At 46.2% G+C, this 22,065-nt stretch overlaps 1 protein-coding gene across 2 annotated transcripts; it reads left to right on the top strand.

Annotated features, from left to right (window-relative positions):
• The first annotated feature begins 19,453 nt into the window (after positions 1 to 19,453).
• LOC309505460 (extracellular superoxide dismutase [Cu-Zn]-like) lies at positions 19,454 to 21,912 on the top strand. Of its 2 annotated transcripts, none has more exons than XM_082178837.1 (2): positions 19,454 to 19,578; positions 20,628 to 21,912. In XM_082178837.1, exon 2 carries the CDS (start codon positions 20,866 to 20,868, stop codon positions 21,295 to 21,297), a length of 432 nt encoding a protein of 143 aa, XP_082034963.1. In that variant the 5' UTR covers positions 19,454 to 19,578; positions 20,628 to 20,865; the 3' UTR covers positions 21,298 to 21,912. The 2 variants fall into 2 exon arrangements, with proteins under 2 accessions (XP_082034963.1, XP_082034964.1); XM_082178838.1 differs by having other exon boundaries at positions 19,491 to 19,573.
• The last annotated feature ends 153 nt before the right edge of the window (positions 21,913 to 22,065 follow it).

The following is a 22,065-nucleotide window of genomic DNA, read 5'->3' as shown; positions in this document are numbered from 1 at the left end:
GTGTATCAACTTAGCAGCTGCAGCGCCTCCTACCACATCGGTAGATGCATGCACTCCGAATCATCAGTTTTGGGCCTAGTGGCTCGCCATCAATGCACAGAACCTGGCCTGTACAAAACAGGACCAATTAATACATAACTCTGGTTCCAAGCATCACAACTATATCACCATAATCATAATATCATAAAGTCATCATATTATCATAATCAATCTCAGTTAATTCGTTTTATCATGTACATGATTCAATATAAATACTGCATTTAGCAATATAAATAATTTAACAGTCAGCAAGAGTACTCTTATAAATAGACAATATCAATAATAGCTTCAAAATACATTTCAGAATCAAAGAATAGTTGACAACATAATTCAACAACAATATTAAGATTAAGGTTAATTATTAATGCATTGCACATTTAAATAGGCACTATATATAATATACATATACATACATAGTCAGACTCAGTATGATTAAAGTACAGCCAGCGCCAGCACCGGCTAACAGATCCATATACACATACAATACATTATTAGCACCGTATAACAAACAATAACAACTCACCAGCTCCCGTATCATTAAGTCACTCAACAGCAGTCAATTGAAAGGTAGAGGCAATCTAAAAGGCATAATAGTTAAACCAACTTCTAACCAACGTTTAATTAATAGAATAGTTTACAGGGCTAAACGCCTACCTGCAGCAGCTCAATGCACCGACTCCCGCACACACACACACCAAACAGCGCGCGGCCGTATTTAAAGGAAAGTGACGCAACTGTCAAGTCTCGCGATACTTCACGAAGTCTCGCGACGACGCGAACACAGAGGGGAGCCGCGAATAAGGAGAATAAGGAGAATAAGGGAAAAACACCTGGGTTACACCCTCCCTCCTTAAATCATGCACGTCCCCGTTGCATAGAAACTGCGGAAGTAAACTATTACAGTTTAGGAACAGAATCTGCTGCAGCGGCTTGACTAAGGGCCTCTGTATAAACATTAGACAAACTATGAAAAAGTGTTTGAACGACTGAAATTAATGGGTTACCCAATACTGCATATTGAAGTCGTTGAAGGGGTTGACGCTGCCGACCTGAACGTCTGGGTACTACATCAGATCCCACTATATCACTGGGGGCAGTAGCAGAACTGTGAACAGCAGGACCCACAGATGACTCAGATTGGACTGGCTCACGAGCTTCGGCCTCAGGCTCCAGAAGCACTTCAACTTCAGGCACATTGACAGTTATTTCTTCCATAGGAATTTCCAATTCTCCTCCCACAGGTAGCTCCATCTCTCTCATAACATGTTCGTCTATCAGATCAAGTAGAGGATTTCCAGGCTCTTCTACCTCAGCCTCTTCCACTGGAGGTTCTACCTCGCTGCTAGACATTGATGGATCTTCACCAATGATTGGCCAGGACTCTTCAACGTCAGGTAAGTGGGTTTCAAGTGAGGTCGCAATTGAAGATCTTGTTACAGGACTTTGTGGAAAAGGTGGAACAGAATCAGTGTCACTTGGGGCTGTTGGTAAGGCGGACCCCACAATGTCACCGGCCATTGGGTCTTGTTCACCTCCACTCACTCTTTCCACACTGAACTTCATTGGAAACTGGGGAAAACTCCCAAGGGTGGCAAGTTCAGCATCCTCTGTATCCTCATCCTCAAAGATATCAACTTGGTCAGTACAGTTGCGACTCTGCCTGCGAGTATGGGGTTTTTGAACAGTAAGATCTTCTGGAAAGTCTTCTGTAACAGAAGCCGATAGGAAGCCACAGGGCAAGAGGAGATCACGATGGAGCGTTCGGTTAGGTCCCTCCCTGGTCTCTGGTTTCACAATGTAAACTGGAAGATCCCCAGCACGGTTCACAACCACATACACCTCTTGTTCCCACTTGTCTGCGAGCTTGTGTTTTCCTCGGATTCTGACGTTCCGAACAAGGACTCTGTCCCCAACATCCAAGCTTGCAGGTTTTACACGTTGATCGAACCGACTTTTGTTCCTTTTAGCTGACTTCTGAGCATTCTGGCATGTAAGCTTATAGCTCTCCTCGAGACGTGATCTTAAATCCTTCACATACTGGGAGTGAGAGGGAGATGGAGAGTCACGGACTGGCAGCCCAAAAGCTAAGTCAACCGGGAGCCGGGGTGATCGTCCAAACAGGAGTTCATAAGGTGTGAACCCTGTTACCTCATTCCGCGTGCAATTATATGCATGGACAAGAGGTTTAACGTACTCCCTCCACTTAGACTTCTGCTTGCTCTCAAGAGTTCCCAGCATGTTTAACAGCGTCCGGTTAAAGCGCTCGACAGGGTTGCCCCTGGGATGGTAGGGAGTGGTCCGAGTCTTCTTGATGCCAGCTACATCGCAGAGCTCTTTAATCAGCTTAGACTCAAAGTCTGGGCCTTGGTCAGAATGTAGGCGTTCTGGAATGCCGTAGCAAACCATGAAGTCGTTCCACAGACACTTTGCCACAGTTTTGGCCTTCTGGTTTGCAGTTGGAATAGCGACTGCAAATTTGGTGAAGTGATCAGTAAGCACCAAGATGTTCTTGGTGTTGCTGCTGTCCGGCTCAAGCGTTAGAAAATCCATACATACTAGTTCCAAAGGACGACTGGTTTGAATATTTACTAGAGGAGCTGCCTTCTCTGGAGGAGTCTTGCGCCTTACACACCGATCACAGGTTTTGATGAAGTTCTCAACGTTAACGGCCATTTTTGGCCAGAAGAAGCGCTGCCGCACCAAATCCAGGGTTCGCTCTATGCCCATGTGCCCCATATCACTATGGAGACCCTTCAGCACAGTAGAACGCAACACTGGGGGCAGAATAAGCTGAAGGACACGTTTATCTTCGTCCTGTCTTCTCCTGTATAAAACTCCATTTTCCAGCTCTAACCGATTCCACTCCCGTAACAACAATGGGAGCTCAGGAAGTTCCTCTCTAAGAGTGGGAAAAATCTTTTCTCCTGTCTCAAGCTGGTAGATGACTTCTCGAATTGCTGGATCAGCACGCTGCTCTTCTTGCAGGTCAGCGTGGGTCAGAGGAGAAATGACAGGAAGGCCATGTGACTCTTCCTCAGCAAAACAGTCAGGAATAATATTAGCATGGACAGAAAGAGACTCAACTAAGGTCACATCAAATTGAGTGTAGTCAGCAAGACAGCATGATCTGACAAGACTGCTCTGACATATAGCAACCACAATGTCTGGGGAAATTTCTGCAGCTTCACCGGGATCACACAATTGCTCCGCTAGGCGGTTCACAAGTTCCCATTCTTCACAGCTTGTAGCCTTATCTGGCACTTCATGGTAACGTCTGGACAGAGCATCGGCATCAAAGTTGTGTTTGCCAGCACGATACTGCATCTTGAAGGAATATGTTGACAACGCAGCTAGCCACCGGTGGCTTGTGGCATCCAATTTTGCTGAAGTCAAAACGTATGTAAGAGGATTGTTGTCTGTAACAACTGTAAAGTTAGCACCATAAAGATAATCATGGAATTTTTCTGTGACACTCCATTTTAAGGCCAGAAACTCAAGTTTATGTGCCGGATATCGAGACTCACTCTGAGATAGGCCTCGGCTGGCATAGGCGATTACCCGGAGTTGATCATCCTGTTCTTGGTATAGAACGGCTCCCAATCCAATTATGCTGGCATCTGTGTGAAGGATGTAAGGCAACTTCGGATTGGCGAACCCAAGGACAGGAGCAGATGTTAGCTTAGAAATTACTGTGTCAAAAGCAGCTTGACAATCAGATGTCCATCTCTCCCCAAAGGACTGCTTCGGGTCCAGGAACTTTCCAGCAGGACTTTTATCTTTGATAGACCGACGGATGGGTGCATAGCCTCTAGTAAGGACATTGAGAGGTTTTACTATGTTGGCATAATCTTTGATGAACCTCCGATAGTATCCTGCAAACCCTAGGAAGGACCGTAGCTCTTTAAGATTTCGGGGAACTGGCCAGGATTTGAGAGCAGATATTTTTTCAGGGTCCGTTTCAACACCCTTTTCGGACACGACATGTCCAAGATAACGTACACTGGACTGGAAAAATTTGCATTTTTCAGGGGACAGCTTTAAGCCGAATTCCTTCAGGCGGGTAAGTACTCTGAGTAAGCGCTTCTCATGTTCCTCTAAAGTGTCAGAGAAGATAATGATGTCATCTAGAAATACAAGGGCTTCCCTGAGATTTAAATCCCCCATACACTTCTCCATAAGTCTCTGGAATGTACTTGGAGCATTCGTAATGCCTTGCGGCATACGATTCCATTCCCAGAAACCCAACGGTGTGACAAACACGGTTTTAGCCTTGTCGGCTTCACTCATTTGAATCTGATAATATCCAGACTTTAGATCCAGAACCGTGAACCATCTGGAGTCTGTTAATGCTGAAAACGACTCTTCGAGGTTCGGCAGGGCATAGGCGTCTTTCACTGTTTGTAAATTTAATTTACGATAGTCAATACACAACCTAACATCGCCATTCAGCTTCCGGACCACCACAATTGGGAGGCAAATGGTGACTCTGACTCCCGGATGATGTCAGCTTCAAGCAGATCCCGCAAATGGCTTCGAACAGCCTCAATGTCGCGGGGATGGATAGGCCTAGCTCGAAGCTTGAAAGAGGTTTCATCATGGAGCTTGATATGGTGTTTTACCTGATCCGTACAGCCGAAATCAAGGTCGTGATAAGAAAACACTTCAGGCATTTGGTTGAGCTTGGATGTTACTCGCTCCTTCCATTCAGGTGGAATAGGCGATTCTCCAAAATTTAACTCCAAAGTGCTTCTTTGGGAACCTTCTTGAACTGGAGAAGTATTTACGGTGTGCTGGGCCAGGATGGTAGGTGATGTACCAATATCAGCAATAATTGTCATTGGTGGAATGAGAACATTTTGTTCAGACTCGTTCATAACGAGAACAGGAACTTTATAGGGCGCATGAGTTGGAAGTGTGATGACACAACTCTGGACGCATAGCCCGCCAGGAAGAGGTGATATGGGGTGTTCAATCACAGCCCATTGAACTGTAATTGGACTGTCTATTCTGGCAGAGCCTTCTAGAACAATGGTCTGACCAGAAGGAATCAGGACTGGGGTCTGACTCAACAACTTCACGGATCCTGCTCGACCCAGCTGGCTTTGTTGGTGCTTCAGTTGTAGGAGCTTTAGGACTGCACAGTACCCTTGGGCCGTAGGCTGAAAATTTGAGAAATCACTACTGGTGTATCGCTCATATAAAGGCTCCAGAGTATTCATGCCAATAAGCACAATTGATGAACCCTCAGGATGACCATCGGGTACAACCAAGGCAAGAGTCGGTACATCAAATTCCTCTCCCAAGAACTCTTTGTGAAAACCTATGGTCATCTCTACATACCCTAGGTATGGCACTGACTGACCGGCGGCACCCTCTACCTGGAGTAAGTTATAAAGTGGCTTCACAGGGTGATCGCTAAGACTCTGATTATAAAAAGAGACTGGAATCGTGGTGACCTGCGAGCCAGTATCCAAAAGGCAGTGATAGTTCTGTCCAGCAATCTGAACGACTGCAGAACATTTTGAGCCCACCAGGCCCTTTGGAAGTTGTATGGTTGCATTTTTTATCTTGGGCTGTGACATTTTTGTGTTTCCTCACCACACCGAAAACAATAACCAGGTTTGGCCGACGTAGATGTAGATCGACGAGGCTGCTGATTGGTGGCCCTGGCATGTGGTTTACTGTAGGTGGAAGTCTTGGGGATAGGACTAGTCTTTGACTGGCTGGCCGTTAGCATAGCTAACTGTCGCTGGACATCAGCTAGTTGTTGAGCCAGTTGCTGTGTGAGGTTAACCAAAGCAGTAACTGCGGCCCCATCTTCAGAGTTAACACGAGCAAACTGAGCATGGGATGTAGCTTTCTGCCATGTAGACCCCAAATATTGCTTCATTCGATGTACTTTTGCTGCCTCTCGGTCCTCCTCAGTGCGCAAGAGGAGCAGCAACTCAGCAAAAGTGGGTGGACAAGTCTTCTTTTGCTTTAGCTGGAGCTCAGCAATCAAAGAATTGTCCCAGCATCCAAGACAGAACTGGTTCAACAAATGCCGATTTACTTCAGACTCTATGACTCCTCCCCTTTTCATGGCGGAATTCAGGACAACCTGGAGCCGTTGAAGGTAGGCAGATGGTTTCTCACCGGTATCCTGAAATGTGTCCATGAATCTAGCAAACAGTTCGTCCCCATCTTGAACAGTAGCATATGCAGAGTCAAGAGTATCTAGATACACTGTAGGCAGCGTGCTGGAACTCAATTGCTTGACCATATCTGCTGCTGGAGGAAGGAGACTCTCCACTATCCTCCTAGAGCGATGGAGGTCGGACACAGATGAATCCTTCAACAGCAGTTCTACTCCTGACCGCCAGGTGTCATAGTCAGCCTCATGAGTGGGTCTGGGAAGCCGACCTGAGAAAACCCTGATCCTCTGGTGATGTGCTGCACTCTCCTCATTCTTCACAATGTGCTCCACTACATAGCGCTGGACCTCAGGTGGATGGATGTCAATGCTTGAAGTTGAATGTCTCATCCCCGGCTGCGTAGATTTAGATGAATCAATACGGGGCTCAGCAACAGACCTGGGAGCAGCAGTGCCCACGAGGGGAACAGGAATGGCTGATGGAGACGGAGTTGATGGCTTCACTGATGGCTCTAGCAGCGTGGGCGACTCAGTGATTGGTGGCTCTTCCACATGAGGCGCAGAGCTGAGCTCGGAGACCGAAAGTCCAATCTGAGACATCGTTGTTTTGAGCACTTCTATATAATCCACCCCAGTTAATTTGGCTAAATTCTGCAAATCAGACAAATACAACATAGTTTTAGCTTTAGCAAAGTGCTCTGTACAAACAGTAGATAGCTCCAAAATGCAACATGTATATGTCCTTTTAGCTGAGATCCATGTGTGCGGCAAAATGGGACGCAGCGCTTCCAAAGCTGCACCGCTAGTAAATTCAACAACAAGCACACCATCATACTCAGATTCGGTCTCAGAAATTTCCTCAATCTTATTGATTGAACCATATTGGCTTAGAAACTCAATAACTTCATTACTTCCTGCTTCTGTTATGCCCTCGCCCTCCAACAGCACAGCATTTGGTAATTTGATACCACGTTTCAAAAACACATCCATTATTGTCACTGAACTACAATAACCCAAATCAATAACTCAAATGCACATTAAACTCACCAATTCCTCCTGGCTGGCTCGCCAAAGTAATGTAGCATATATATATGTGCTGCAATTATAGATAAAAATAGTGGACCAATATCAGAAGATCTTAGTTTGGCTCAAGGAGGAAAAGGTGAAATTCAATGATACACAGAGTCAAGGCTGCAGTGCAATTGTGAATTGTATTACATACAGGACAACAAGCATTTACAATATTTACACGTGCACATAGGAAATATTCAGTTCAAATTTATTAATGAACATACAGCAATCTCAGAATTCAAAATTCTCTCAGTCATCAACAGTGCTTGAAGCCGCAGCAGTTCACAACACACAGCCCTCGAGACAGGCAAAGTCCAAGGAGTCCATGATGGAACAGTTCATAAGCTCAGTACCAATATGTAGATGTGTGAAAATGTCCAAATGTGTGTGAGAATGTCTCTGAGGGTGTGTGCGCAGGTGTATCAACTTAGCAGCTGCAGCGCCTCCTACCACATCGGTAGATGCATGCACTCCGAATCATCAGTTTTGGGCCTAGTGGCTCGCCATCAATGCACAGAACCTGGCCTGTACAAAACAGGACCAATTAATACATAACTCTGGTTCCAAGCATCACAACTATATCACCATAATCATAATATCATAAAGTCATCATATTATCATAATCAATCTCAGTTAATTTGTTTTATCATGTACATGATTCAATATAAATACTGCATTTAGCAATATCAATAATTTAACAGTCAGCAAGAGTACTCTTATAAATAGACAATATCAATAATAGCTTCAAAATACATTTCAGAATCAAAGAATAGTTGACAACATAATTCAACAACAATATTAAGATTAAGGTTAATTATTAATGCATTGCTCATTTAAATAGGCACTATATATAATATACATATACATACATAGTCAGACTCAGTATGATTAAAGTACAGCCAGCGCCAGCTCCGGCTAACAGATCCATATACACATACAATACATTATTAGCACCGTATAACAAACAATAACAACTCACCAGCTCCCGTATCATTAAGTCACTCAACAGCAGTCAATTGAAAGGTAGAGGCAATCTAAAAGGCATAATAGTTAAACCAACTTCTAACCAACGTTTAACTAGATGTACCGCATCGCGGTACAAAATATGACCGCCGCTCAGGCCTGCACTGGCTTTCCACAAAAATAAATGACGTGGAGTAATTTGGCTGTATTGCGTGTTTATGTATATACCTAAAAAAAGTAATAGTATGTGCATGTCTGTCTGTGTGTGTGTGTGTGTGTGTGTGTGTGTATGTGTGTGTGTTTGTGTATGTGTGTGTCTGTGTGTGTGTGTGTGTGTGTGTGTGTCTGTGCGTGTATGTATGTGTGCGTACATGTGTGCCCGTGTGTGTTTGTGTGTGTGTGTCTGTGCATGTGGATTTGTATGTGTGTGTATGGGTGTGTGTCTGTGCGTGTGGATGTCAGTGTGTGTGCATGCTTGCGTTTGTTTGTATTCCTGCATGTGTGTGTGTGACAGTATCATCCTAAACCAGCAACCCTTCGCTCAACAGCACCATCTACAGGCCGATGAGTGTACAGTCACTAAATGTGCACATAAATGAATTTATTTTATACCCCCCCATGGATGAAATTCTACAAAACTTAGCAGAGGATACCCCCAGAGGATGTCAAGTTAATCATACACATGAAATATGGTGCAGTTCTGAACATCTCCACTGAAGATAGGGGCGATTAAAGCAGAATAATATTGCATTTTCATTTTTTATGGGAGGGGCGCAAATCACAAATGAGTGATTATGGGCTAGGTTGATGTGGGCCCTTAAGAGCAACATACCATAAAAATTTCTTCATCCTCGGTGCCACGGTTCAGGTAGTTATTTAGGAAAAACTGCATTTTTTTGGGTTTGGGGGGGCCCAGCGCGGGGGGGGAGTGGCCCCCGGGGACCAAACGAAATTTTTCCTTAGAAGTCTAGTGGGGCTACATGCCCACCAAATTTCATGTTCCCCGGTGTTTCGGTGTCCCTGGTATCGTTGACGAAAAATTTACGGGGGCCCCAGCAAGGGGGGGGGAAGTGGCCCCGCGGACCAAACGAAATTTTTCCGTAAAAGTCTAGTAGACCAACATACCATAAAAATTTCTTCATCCTCGGTGCCACGGTTCAGGTAGTTATTTAGGAAAAACTGCATTTTTTGGGGTTTGGGGGGGCCCAGCGCGGGGGGGGAGTGGCCCCCGGGGACCAAACGAAATTTTTCCTTAGAAGTCTAGTGGGGCTACATGCCCACCAAATTTCATGTTCCCCGGTGTTTCGGTGTCCCTGGTATCGTTGACGAAAAATTTACGGGGGCCCCAGCGCGGGGGGGGAAGTGGCCCCCGCGGACCAAACGAAATTTTTCCGTAAAAGTCTAGTAGACCAACATACCATAAAAATGTCTTCATCCTCGGTGTCACGGTTCAGGTAGTTATTTAGGAAAAACTGCATTTTTTGGGGTTTGGGGGGGCCCAGCGCGGGGGGGGAGTGGCCCCCGGGGACCAAACGAAATTTTTCCTTAGAAGTCTAGTGGGGCTACATGCCCACCAAATTTCATGTTCCCCCGTGTTTCGGTGTCCCTGGTATCGTTGACGAAAAATTTAAGGGGGCCCCAGCGCGGGGGGGGAAGTGGTCCCCGGGGACCAAACGAAATTTTTCCGTAAAAGTCTAGTAGACCAACATACCATAAAAATTTCTTCATCCTCGGTGCCACGGTTCAGGTAGTTATTTAGGAAAAACTGCATTTTTTTGGGTTTGGGGGGGCCCAGCGCGGGGGGGGAGTGGCCCCCGGGGACCAAACGAAATTTTTCCTTAGAAGTCTAGTGGGGCTACATGCCCACCAAATTTCATGTTCCCCGGTGTTTCGGTGTCCCTGGTATCGTTGACGAAAAATTTACGGGGGCCCCAGCGCGGGGGGGGAAGTGGCCCCCGCGGACCAAACGAAATTTTTCCGTAAAAGTCTAGTAGACCAACATACCATAAAAATGTCTTCATCCTCGGTGTCACGGTTCAGGTAGTTATTTAGGAAAAACTGCATTTTTTGGGGTTTGGGGGGGCCCAGCGCGGGGGGGGAGTGGCCCCCGGGGACCAAACGAAATTTTTCCTTAGAAGTCTAGTGGGGCTACATGCCCACCAAATTTCATGTTCCCCCGTGTTTCGGTGTCCCTGGTATCGTTGACGAAAAATTTAAGGGGGCCCCAGCGCGGGGGGGGAAGTGGTCCCCGGGGACCAAACGAAATTTTTCCGTAAAAGTCTAGTAGACCAACATACCATAAAAATTTCTTCATCCTCGGTGCCACGGTTCAGGTAGTTATTTAGGAAAAACTGCATTTTTGGGGGTTTGGGGGGGCCCAGCGCGGGGGGGGAGTGGCCCCCGGGGACCAAACGAAATTTTTCCTTAGAAGTCTAGTGGGGCTACATGCCCACCAAATTTCATGTTCCCCGGTGCTTCGGTGTCCCTGGTATCGTTGACGAAAAATTCAGTAAGGTGACGAAAAAAAAAAAAAAAAAAAACTTTGACAATCCCTATATGACCGCTTTCGCTAGCTACGCTAGCGGCGGTCATAATTAATAGAATAGTTTACAGGGCTAAACGCCTACCTGCAGCAGCTCAATGCACCGACTCCCGCACACACACACACCAAACAGCGCGCGGCCGTATTTAAAGGAAAGTGACGCAACTGTCAAGTCTCGCGATACTTCACGAAGTCTCGCGACGACGCGAACACAGAGGGGAGCCGCGAATAAGGAGAATAAGGAGAATAAGGGAAAAACACCTGGGTTACACTAGTATGCTGCTGTTCTTGAATTCACAAGTTATTGCTTAGCTTCAACACTAGTCTGTTTTTTTTCCCCTCCGGTCTCGACTTGGTCTCGGTCTTGGTCTCGACTTGGTCTTGGTCTTGACTTGGTCTGTCTTGGTCTTGGTCTTGGTCTTGTCTTGTCTTGGTCTCGATACCCTCTGGTCTTGGTAGTGTCTTGGTCTCGGTTTAGGCGGTCTTGACTACAAGTCTACTCTAGTCTAATATTATCACATGGAATATATGTTGATGCCGTTGAAATTCTGCAACCCCTGGGGGTATTAAAGGCAGTCTTCCACTCATCCCCCTCCCTGATGCGGATCAAATGATAGGCGTTACGGAGATCCAACTTCGTGAAAAAGAAAGCCCCCTGCAAATGCTCACGTGTTTTTTGCTGTGATGTTATTCAAACCCCGATAGTCAATGCAAGGTCGCAGAGACCCATCCTTCTTATCCACGAAGAAGAATCCTCCGCCAGCAGGAGAGGAAGAAGGGCGGATGATCTTGACTGCAAGGGAATCGGAAATATATTTCTCCATGGCCTCCCTTTCAGGAGCAGAAAGCGAGTATAACCTGCCTTTAGGAGGAGACGTACCTGGCAATAGCTCTATAGCACAGTCAAAAGGACGATGCGGAGGGAGAGAAGCTGCTCGATACTTACTGAACACTTTCCTTCAGGTCCAGGTACTCTTTGGGCACGCTTGGCAGGTCCACAGGTTTCTCCTGTAACACAGAACATGACACAGAAGAACAAGCAGACACCAAACAAGACACATGACAATAATTCAGAGCAAACAGTGTACTGTTGCCAATTAATGTGAGGGTTATGACGGGAAAGCCAAGGGTGACCAAGAACCTCGGGAACCAGAGGGGAGTCAATTAAAATGAAGATCTCTTCACTGTGGTTACCAGAAGTGATGAGTTTGATAGGACCAGTTTCCCGGGTGACCGTGGTAGAGTTTGACCGCAGAGTGCATGGACAGATATGGGCTGAGGTAGCGTAACCTCAGGAACTTCAAGTCTTAAGGCAAATGTAGCATCAAGAAAGTTACCCTCAGCTCCAGAGTCCAATAAGGCCTTACAGATGTGAAACATGGTGGCCCATTGTAGTCTGACCGGGTGGAGAGTAGCCGAAGAGGGAAACGCCACGGGCTCTGGCTTTTACTGGACAGTTGGAAACAAAGTGTCCGGCCATCCCACAGTACAGGCAAAGTCCATTGCTTCTACGATGATCCTTCTCCTCCCTGGTCAGCCAGGTTCTGCCTACCTGAATGGGTTCCGGATCTAGAGCGGGACTGACCGTAAAGCTGGAAGACGGCACCTCAGAACAAAAAAGCTGACGCGTGCGCTGATCATGCCGTAGCAAATGATTATCCACTCGAATCGCCAACTCGATCAACCCATCCAAATTTGTGGGTAAGTTCAAAGCATATATTTCCCTATGGATACGGTCAGCCAACCCACGCAGGAATTTATCCCTCTGTGCCTCCTCGTTCCATTTGCTCTCCGCCTCCAGTGTGAAAGCCAATAGAATAGTCGGTAACCGAGCGGTTGCCTTGTTGTAAATCCGCCAACTCTAGGGCCGCCTTGAATTGAAATGGCAGAGTTGAAATGTCGTGGGTGCCGATGAAGATCCTCGGTAGTGCAGGGACTACAATGGGCAATTGATGAAATTAATCCAAGGCAGAAGTCCAGTGAGAAATATCCAAACACGGCTGGTAGAATGAAAAAAAAAAAAAACGGGCAGGAACTGAAGTGCAGGATACAGGAGACACTGAACAAAGAACAGGCTGTGAGCAAAACAACGATCCGACAAGGAACAAACACAGACACAATATATAGCTAGGCTCAAGCTGATCGCTAATCAATGCTCATGGTTGCCCAGCAACACAGGTGAACACACACACTCACAAAAGACAAGGAAGAATCCACAGACCTGCAACTGTGACAGTGTGATATTTTTATAAATATAAAAAAGCAAGAACTTATACAATTCGTACATTAAATTTGGTAGCATTATCACAATGACTTATTCATTCTAAGCTTCAGAAAGCTTTTAACCCTTTGGACTGATTCATGTAAATTACAGGCCTAGCGCCAATGAGTCTGGATCAAATTGCCCCATTGTCACTTTATGTGGCATTTTATGTGGCATGGCAGAGGCTAAACAGAAACACCTCCAAACTCCTTCATGAGCTTCAAAAAGATCTTAATCAACTCAACGTCCCTCCCACGGCAGGCAAAAGGCCAGATGGCATGGACGGACATTTGAGAGACGGACAAATATACATTCCCAAACATTCTTTCCATTTAACTCATAATACAATTCATTCCAGAATGTATATGATACATTCATGTGTGTATGTATGTTCCCCAACCTTATATTAGCCTAGTAATGACTTTCTAGTTGTGTTAGTTGAACTCTAAGTGCTTATATTCAAGTGTAAGGACATATCTCTATTTTTGTATCTTCCAGACATATCTTTCTTGGTACCGAATTAAACCTCTCGGTTTGCCTCAGCTAAATATAAATAGTAGGTTACGATAAAATGTATTATACTATGTTTTCCATCCTTTGGAGTAAAAATGACCACTTCTGACACCATCATAAAACATTCAAATGAGGCTGTCAGAAGGAGACAAAGAAACTCTCTCCCTCTAAAAGTTAGACAACTACTATTGGTCATCTCACCCAAAATAGGTGTGGACTAAGTTTTCCTTAAAGGATGATGACAATGGCTCATTGCTATCTTAAGCCGCTTTCCGACCAAGTAGTTACAGGAACTTAGTTATAGGAACTGTCCACTTCTAAACAGTTCTATGAACTACTTTCCCCCAAACTCGGTTTTGCTGTTTGCGTTCGCATTGGCCAAGTGGCCATAGGAACTGGTAGGAGGGGTAAGGGAGTGACGCAAGCACGGCGACTTTTATTTTGACGGAGCGACGGACCTTTATTTTGACGGCGCTGAGAACGCCAGAGCAAACAATGCTCGCATTCTCTGTATTCATTAGTTAGCGATCTGTCTAACAGTACTGTTTAACATGTTATTAGATAGAATTGTTATAGAAAGTACCCAGTATATGAAAAAAAAGTTATTAGCCTATGCCGTGTGGTTGATGTCCAGTGTTGCTAGCTGAGCAGAAATACATAATCATGTTTGACTGGTCCCCTCAAAGTTGCGTTGGATTTTATCTTCAGCATAAAGGTTTAGAGGCCCATCTATCACTGTTTTCCATGTTTGTATCTAGTTTCTGGAGTAAATATATAGGCTATAATCTGTGTGTTTACATATAGCCGTTTTAAAAATGGCAGGTGCTGGTGTTTTGCGTGCGTTCGGTCATCAGCGTACACTATAACGTCACGGGTAGTTCCTATAGTGCTGGTTTAGACCCTACTCTGAAGTAGGAGCTAAATTAGTTCCTTCAAATGGAGTTCCTAGAACTAAAGTCGTTCCTAGTCGGCGTGTTCGCACCGCAGGAACATACGGGTACTTTAGCCAATAGTTCTAGGGACTGTGAAAAGGTTCCTCTGGTCGGAAAGCGGCTTTAGTCTTATTGTCACGGGTGACAGATTACTTGAAGCAGAACGTTTGATGTGAGCCAGAGTTCCCGGGAGGAAAGACTTACGGTGGGGACCCGGGGAGTCTCCGGTTCCGGGTGTAGCGGCCAATGACAGGGCTCATCAACAGTTAATAGAAACCGGTGCGGGATAAGAACGTGGGGCGATGTGATTGGAACACGCGCTGATGGAAGGGAGGATAAAAAGGCAATACATCGCCCCAGTGGGGCGTTGAAGCCCGGTCGAGTCTTTTGGACGGGTTGGGTCCTGTTCCGTTGTGTTGGGGCATAGCGGGATCTATGAAGCAGACGTGACGAGTGACCGGAAGCCGGGCAAAGGGTACGCTTAGCAGGCTGGAGTTTGACGGGAGAGTGGAGAGAAAGTCGGCGGCAGAGAAAGATAAGTGATATTGGGAACTGGATTATAGCGCAATTGATGCTTGTAGTGAACGTCTGGAAGGCAATGACATTGAAATGGACGTCTTGGATGAGCTTGCTATTCTAGAATGTGTTTGATGTTTAACCATTGATTTCCACCAAGTTTCCAGCGCGAGTGGTGGACGGAGCCCCACGCCAGAGCATTAATTCCGTGAGTGCAGTGACTTGCAGTGCTTTTCATGTCCCTTTTCACGTGTGATTGTTTGTGAAGATTGTAACAGAACACGAGTCTGGGGGAGTTTGCCGAGGCAGTGGTGGGTCTGGATCACCAACACGTCGATTCCCTCTGGTATCATCAATGAAGAAAAATTTCTCTGTGGTGAAGTATCGATTATTCTTCCTATCTCTTCCTTTGAATCATTGATGAGAACATTGGAGTGGGAAATCCATCCCTCCGTGATACTAATCCTTCTCTCCGTCTGAGCCCTGTGAGTGTACAGCCACGCTGGTGAGATACTTATCATCCTCTCCGTCTGAGCCCTGTGAGTGTACAGCCACGCTGGTGAGATACTTATCCTCTTTTCTCTGTCTGAGCCCCGTGAGTGAACAGCTACGTTGGTGAAATACTTATCCTTTTCTCTGTCTGAGCCCTGTGAGTGTACAGCCACGCTGGTGAGATACTTATCCTCTTCTCTGCCTGGGTCCTGTGAGTGTACAGCTGCATTGGTGAAATACTTACCATCCTCTCCGTCTGAGCCCTGTGAGTGTACAACTACGCTGGTGGGATACCTATCATCCTCTTCTCTGCCTGGGTCCGGTGAGTGTACATCTGCATTGGTGCAATACTTACCATCCTCTCCGTCTGAGCCCTGTGAGTGTACAGCTATGCTGGTGGAATACTTATCATCCGCTCTGTCTGAGCCCTGTGAGTGTACAGCCACGCTGGTGAGATACTTATCCTCTTCTCTGCCTGGGTCCTGTGAGTGTACAGCTACATTGGTGAAATACTTATCAGCCTCTCCGTTTGAGCCCTGTGAGTGTACAGCTGCATTGGTGGAATACTTATCGTCCTCTCCGCCTGAGCCCTGTGAGTGTACAGCCACGCTGGTGAGATACTTATCCTTTTTTACGTCTGAGCCCTTGAGTGTACAGCTACGCTGTTGGAATACTTATCATCTTTTCTGCCTGAGTCCTGTGAGTGTGCAGCTACGCTGGTGAAATACAATCATCCTCTCCACCTGAGCTCTGTGAGTGTACAGCTACATTGGTGAAATACTTATCAGCCTCTCCGTCTGAGCCCTGTGAGTGTACAGCTACGCTGGTGAAATACTTATCCTTTTCTCTGTCTGAGTCTCGTGAGTGAACAGCTACATTGGTGAAATACTTATCAGCCCCTCCGTCTGAGTCCTGTGAGTGTACAGCCACGCTGGTGAGATACTAATCCTTTTCTCAGTCTGAGCCCTGTGAGTGTACAGCTACGCTGGTGGAATACTTATCATCTTCTCTGTCTGAGCCCCGTGAGTGTACAGCCACGCTGGTGAGATACTTATCCTCCTCTCCGCTTGAGCCCTGTGAGTGTACAGCTACGCTGGTGAAGTACTTACCTCCCTCTCTGTCTGAGCCCCGGGAGTGAACAGCCACGCTGGTGAAGTACTTACCTTCCTCTCCGCCAGAGTCCACACTTACCTTTTTTCACGTCTGAACTTCGCGAGTATCCAGCTACGTTGGTGAAATCCTGACCCTCGTCTGGGCTCTAACTGAGTCCCGCGAAGAAGAGTCATTCTTACACGCACCTCTTGAGTCTCGTTGCCAACGGAGCAAAGACTGCTTTTTAATAGACTTTTTAAATCAATAAAGTATTTGTTCTTATTAAATCCCATTTTTGTCTGCCTGTTGTGTCCTTGCGGTGTCGGCTCCTCATGGTGGTGCGCAGGTGAGGGGCGTGGCCGGTCATCTGGTCTCCGCCCCGACCTGTGCCGGTGACATAAAGGGGCGTAGTCGGCAGGATTGTCCACCGTGAGTTGAAGCGGCCGCAGGGGCACTATGGCAGACGAAGAAACACCAGCCGTACGGCCGCAAGTTATGCCGGTATTCATGGGGGCTCCCTGGGCCCAGTGATATGGAGGACCTGGATCAGAGTTGGGTCTTCAAGACTGGAAAGCTCAGACCGAATATCTGGCGGGACTAAAGGGGCTGATCGAACAACAGAAAGTGCAGTTCGTTTTGGGATCCCTGGAAGGAGAGGCCAAGAGAGAAGTTCTAGCTGCATCTGGAGCTGCGCGGGCTACTGCTAGGACTATCTTTGACTTCTTGACTGAGCTGTATGGAGATGCTACCCCGGTGGCTGCCCTTAGGGCACAGTTCTTTAACTATCGACAGGGACCCAAACAAACTCTTCGGGCCTACTCTCTGAAGTTGAGGGAGCTGTTTGCCCGGTTGAAGGGGCGACAGGATCACGGGTTGGGGGATGGGGAGACCCTATTGCGGGACCAGTTTGTCCTGGGGCTGCGAGAGGGGCCAGTGCGCCAGGGCATACGGCTCCAACTCCGTCGGGACTCTGCGCTGTCCTTTGAAGCTCTTCGTCAAGAAGCGTTGGTTTTGGAGATGGATCAGGGAGAGGTAGCCGGTACTCCAGTCTGTATGGCTGCTAGCAGCACATGTGGCCCCACGTCGACCTAGCCGATTGATTGGAAGCAGAAATTACGGGCAGAACTCTTAGAGGATGTCAAGGGACAGATGGCGGAACTGTCCAAGAGTCTTTTGGACGAGCTGCGTCGAGGCCGGCCTGGGGGTATGCCAATGGCACGAGAACGGTCTTATTCTGATGGAGGACGAGAGCCTGGGCGTCGCCCTTTACGACCTGTCGGCCCCAGGTTCCAGTGGGACGACCAGGGTAGGCCTATCTGTAATAGCTGTGGGGAACCTGGACAAGTCAGTCGCCAGTACAGTTCCTGTCGTGGTTCCCAGGGGGGTTTTTAGTCTCGGTGGTACATTTAAAATGTCTGGTTGACACTGGCTCCCAAGTCACTTTGTTCTCAGAGAGCTTGTCCCGAGAACTGTTCAAAGATCGTTGGCTCCAAGGAGCAGAGGCTTCGCGGCTTACATTACGGGGGGCGAATGGACTCGACATCCCCTACACTGGGTATGTGGTCGTCGACTTTCATATTCAAGGGGTTCCCGTCCAGCAAAAGGGGGTTGTCATCGTCAAAGACCATTGCCTGGGCCTCCATCGAGCCTTACTCGGCATGAATGTTATTTCGGATTGCTGGGAGGAACTATTTTTGAACCGGCCGGCTCGGATACCCCCGTCCTCCGAGAAGCAAGATTGGGAGAAGATCCTGGCTGATTGCCGTAGGATCCATGCAGCCGGCAGCAGGGAGGATCGGGAAGATGTTGGCCGGGTGGCTTGTCGGTATGCTCTGTCGGTCCCGGCGCGGAGCGAGGCTGTCATTGGGGTCAAGTTGCCTGCTGGGACCCGTGGGCCAGACGACTGGGTCCTCTTTGAACCTCACTGGGACTGCCAGCCCATTGAAGTAGCCCGAGGGCTGGCCGTAGTTCATCGAGGCCGAGTCTTAGTGAGAGTGCGAAACGCACATCCCTACCCTGTCATCCTTCGTCGCCATCAACGTTTAGCCCGAGTTACCTCGGTGAGCCCCCTACAAGTGCGCGAGAGTAAGGATGTTTGCTTCAGTCAAGTGAGCTCTGCAGTAGTGGAGGTGGCCGTCCGGCAGGTGGAACCGAGAACGGGTCGTTCTAGAGACGGAGTACCGGGGCACCTGGTGGGAGACTCCCTGAGGGGAGAGGGCCTGGAGGAAGAACAACATCTTCCGCTCCAGGACTTCTTGATTAAATGGCAACACATATTCTCGACTCACGAGGAGGACTACGGCTGTACGGGAGTAGTTAAACACCAGATCCCCACGGGTGATGCGATGCCAAGCCGGGAACGGTACCGTCCGGTGCCACCCACTCTCTATTCAGAGGTACGCACCCTGTTGAAGGGAATGCTGGACGGAGGGATCATCTGGGAGAGCAGCAGCTCGTGGGCGGCCCCAATTGTCCTGGTAACAGTCCAATTGCATGTGTAATATAGGCTTGTCAGGCTTGGTACATCAGAGTCTGTAGAAATGGTTTCTTGAAAAAGAAGAACTGTCAGCTATTCACTTATGTTTGATGAATATCTGCTATAAGAAGTGGTGTCAAGCATGAACGTCAAGTGGAATTGTACACTAAGAATGAATGAGTCACAAATGAGCCACCAAATGAAGAGAAGAGGAATCTATAGCAGTACTTCTTTTAATAAACACAAAACACTGGAGAACACATTGTGCAATGCAAGACAAAGAACTGAATAAACTGAGTGCTATATGTAAACAGGCAAACAAAGGGAGCTAAATGAAACACATGTGAACTTAATTAGTGACTAACAGACTATCATGGTTAACTTGTAGCTCAACATGAGTTCCTATAAGAGCAGCCAAAAGTGCGATTGCAAAGGAACCTTCTCTCAACTCCAGGTCAGGACTGCACACGGATTAAGTGTTGTAGTATTTTTGTGACTGCAATATTCAGGCTCCACACAGATTGAGGACAACTTTTCAGCTGTACGGTAATGCACCTTTGTTGTTTTTTTTTCTCCATTCCATTTTCTCCATCAACTGACTTGATTTAGTACAACTAAAAAAAGTTAGTTTAAGCAAAAGTATAGATATTGTCTTTTATTTTACCTGTCCTTGTGAAAAATATCAGAATCAGACAATCTTAACTTTATATTTAATATTGATTAACATGTAGGCTACAACAGATCAAATTAAGTGTACTTCTTTAAAGCACAACAAAAAGCATAATGTACCTATTTTAAATGTAATATTTTAAAACATAATGTACTTTAAAGAAACTCTTAGTTTGACATTACTTTTTTAAAGTGTACATGTACAAATGTCACTCCTGCCAGCAGAAGCGCTATCATAGCCACCAGAGGGCACTTCTCCCTAGACCTTTTCCATTTCCATAAACCTTTGCCTGGACTCATTTTAGTGTGATTACATCCACCTGTATGTCATTGGTTTGTTAATGTTTGTGTGTGCGTGTGTGTGTGTGTGTGCGTGCGTGCGTGCGTGCGTGCGTGCGTGCGTGCGTGCGTGCGTGCGTGCGTGCGTGCGTGCGTGTGTGTATATCATAGGCACTTTGGCTGGCAGGTGTGACACTTATGAAAGTGTACGTGTGTACACTTAAGTGGCTTTTTATAATTCGTCAGTGTTATTATCTGCAAGTGGACCTACAGGTTTTTTTTATTTATTATTATTGTACTTTCAAGATACTACAGGTACACATCCAATACCAAGAAGCGCATTTTTTTTTTTACAAGGTTACATAGCAATTCAAAAATTATAGAGTTTTCCAGACAGCAACATGGTGTCGGCCCACATCTAGTACACATGGATTACACACGGCCCAGATGTGGGCCGGATCTGGGCCGACACTATGTTGCTGTCTGGGTTCTTGTATGGTTTTTCGTTTCAAACTAATCTGGTTGTGCTATTTATAATGCAACTTCCATTCTCAAAGCTCCCTGCAACAAAGCTTTGACCTTTTATCAAAAATATTACATTCTTAAACCAAATGGCATGATTTCACTGAATCCACTCTTCATTGTAGGCTTTAAAGATCAACATGGAGAAAATCATCCTAATATTCCATCTGATATTGCTGGTGCTGCATATACAAGGAGGAGAGTTCCACAAACCTCCAGTTTGTTTGCCTGAAGCTCCACAGCCGGAAGTCGTGGAGTTCGACAACACAATCTATGCCACTTGTGAAGTAACTCCCAGCCCCAATTTGCCACGTAACCAGCCAAAGATCTTTGGGTAAATCCTCTTCAAGCAGGTCTTCCCCGATGGAGATTTTAGAAGTGAAAATCAACCTCCGTGGTTTGCCTGCCATCGATCATCAAGAGCGTGCCATGCACATCCATCAGTATGGAGACCTCAGTCAAGGCTGCATCACTGTTGGTCCTCATTATAATCCAAACGGTGTTGACCACCCTCATCATCCTGGAGACCTGGGCAACTTTGCTTCCGAGAAAGGAGTTATAAGGCAGTTCCTGACGCTTCCAGACGGCAAGCTCTTTGGGCCTTATTCCATTCTGGGACGTGCGGTGGTGGTTCATGAGAAGGAGGATGATCTGGGAATGGGTTCAGATGAGGAGAGTAAACTCAGTGGGAATGCTGGAGAGATAATTGCTCTCGGTGTGATTGGTATTACTACTCCAAGTCTGTGGCAGAAGACTCAAGCGCTCCCCAAGAAAATATGTGGAGAAAGGAACTGAGAGTCAAAGATGAGGGAGTCGGATATGGTGGAAGGGCAGATTCAAATAGGATAATCATGATTTTTTTCCTTGTGTATTCTTTCTATGTGTCCTACAATAAAGTATGTTTCATAACCTGAACATTCCCATGTTTTTTTTTTTTTTCTTGGTCTTTTCAGAGGCTTTTTGGCCATAGCTTCCAATAGTAAATGCACTCTTAAAAATAAATGTAGGGTGAATGCAGGCAAAGTGGGCCGTTTAGTTTGATTTACTGTGCTCAATGGGTTAACACTTTAAGAGCATGACAATGGCCTTTAATTAAAGATACACTATTTCTTTAAATGATACAATGGTTTTGGTTGATGCAATATGACACTGGAGGGTGTGGCTACATCTCAAGGGAGGACACCCTTATTGTTGAAGGTAGCCATAACCTCTGACATAAGATTCTATTTTCTAAATTATAAGGTTTCTCGCTAAATGTCAACAAATGGGTATATTATTCTGACAGTTTGTTGCTACAGTTAACAGGGAATCAAAATGCAAAAAAAAAAAAAGTTTTTAAAATGTGTTGGTTTTCTTGTAAGGTGTTTAAAGCTACAATATGTAAAAATTTTGTAATAAAATAACCAAAAATCACTTTGCAAAGTGTGATATTTTTCCTGCAGTTGTGTACTTCCAGTATCCCAAAAGTTCCCAAAGATTTTTAATTTCAGAGAAATTTTAAATTAAAGCTGCAAGCAGCATTCATCGGGGTTCAAGCCTTTATGCATTAAAAGACATTAAGTT

The sequence above is a fragment of the Leuciscus leuciscus genome (genome assembly GCF_965113295.1).
Source record: "Leuciscus leuciscus genome assembly, chromosome: 9".
Taxonomy (NCBI): Eukaryota; Metazoa; Chordata; class Actinopteri; order Cypriniformes; family Leuciscidae; genus Leuciscus; species Leuciscus leuciscus.
Note: the sequence above shows the minus strand (reverse complement) of the source record. Positions and strands in the feature narration are given on the sequence as shown.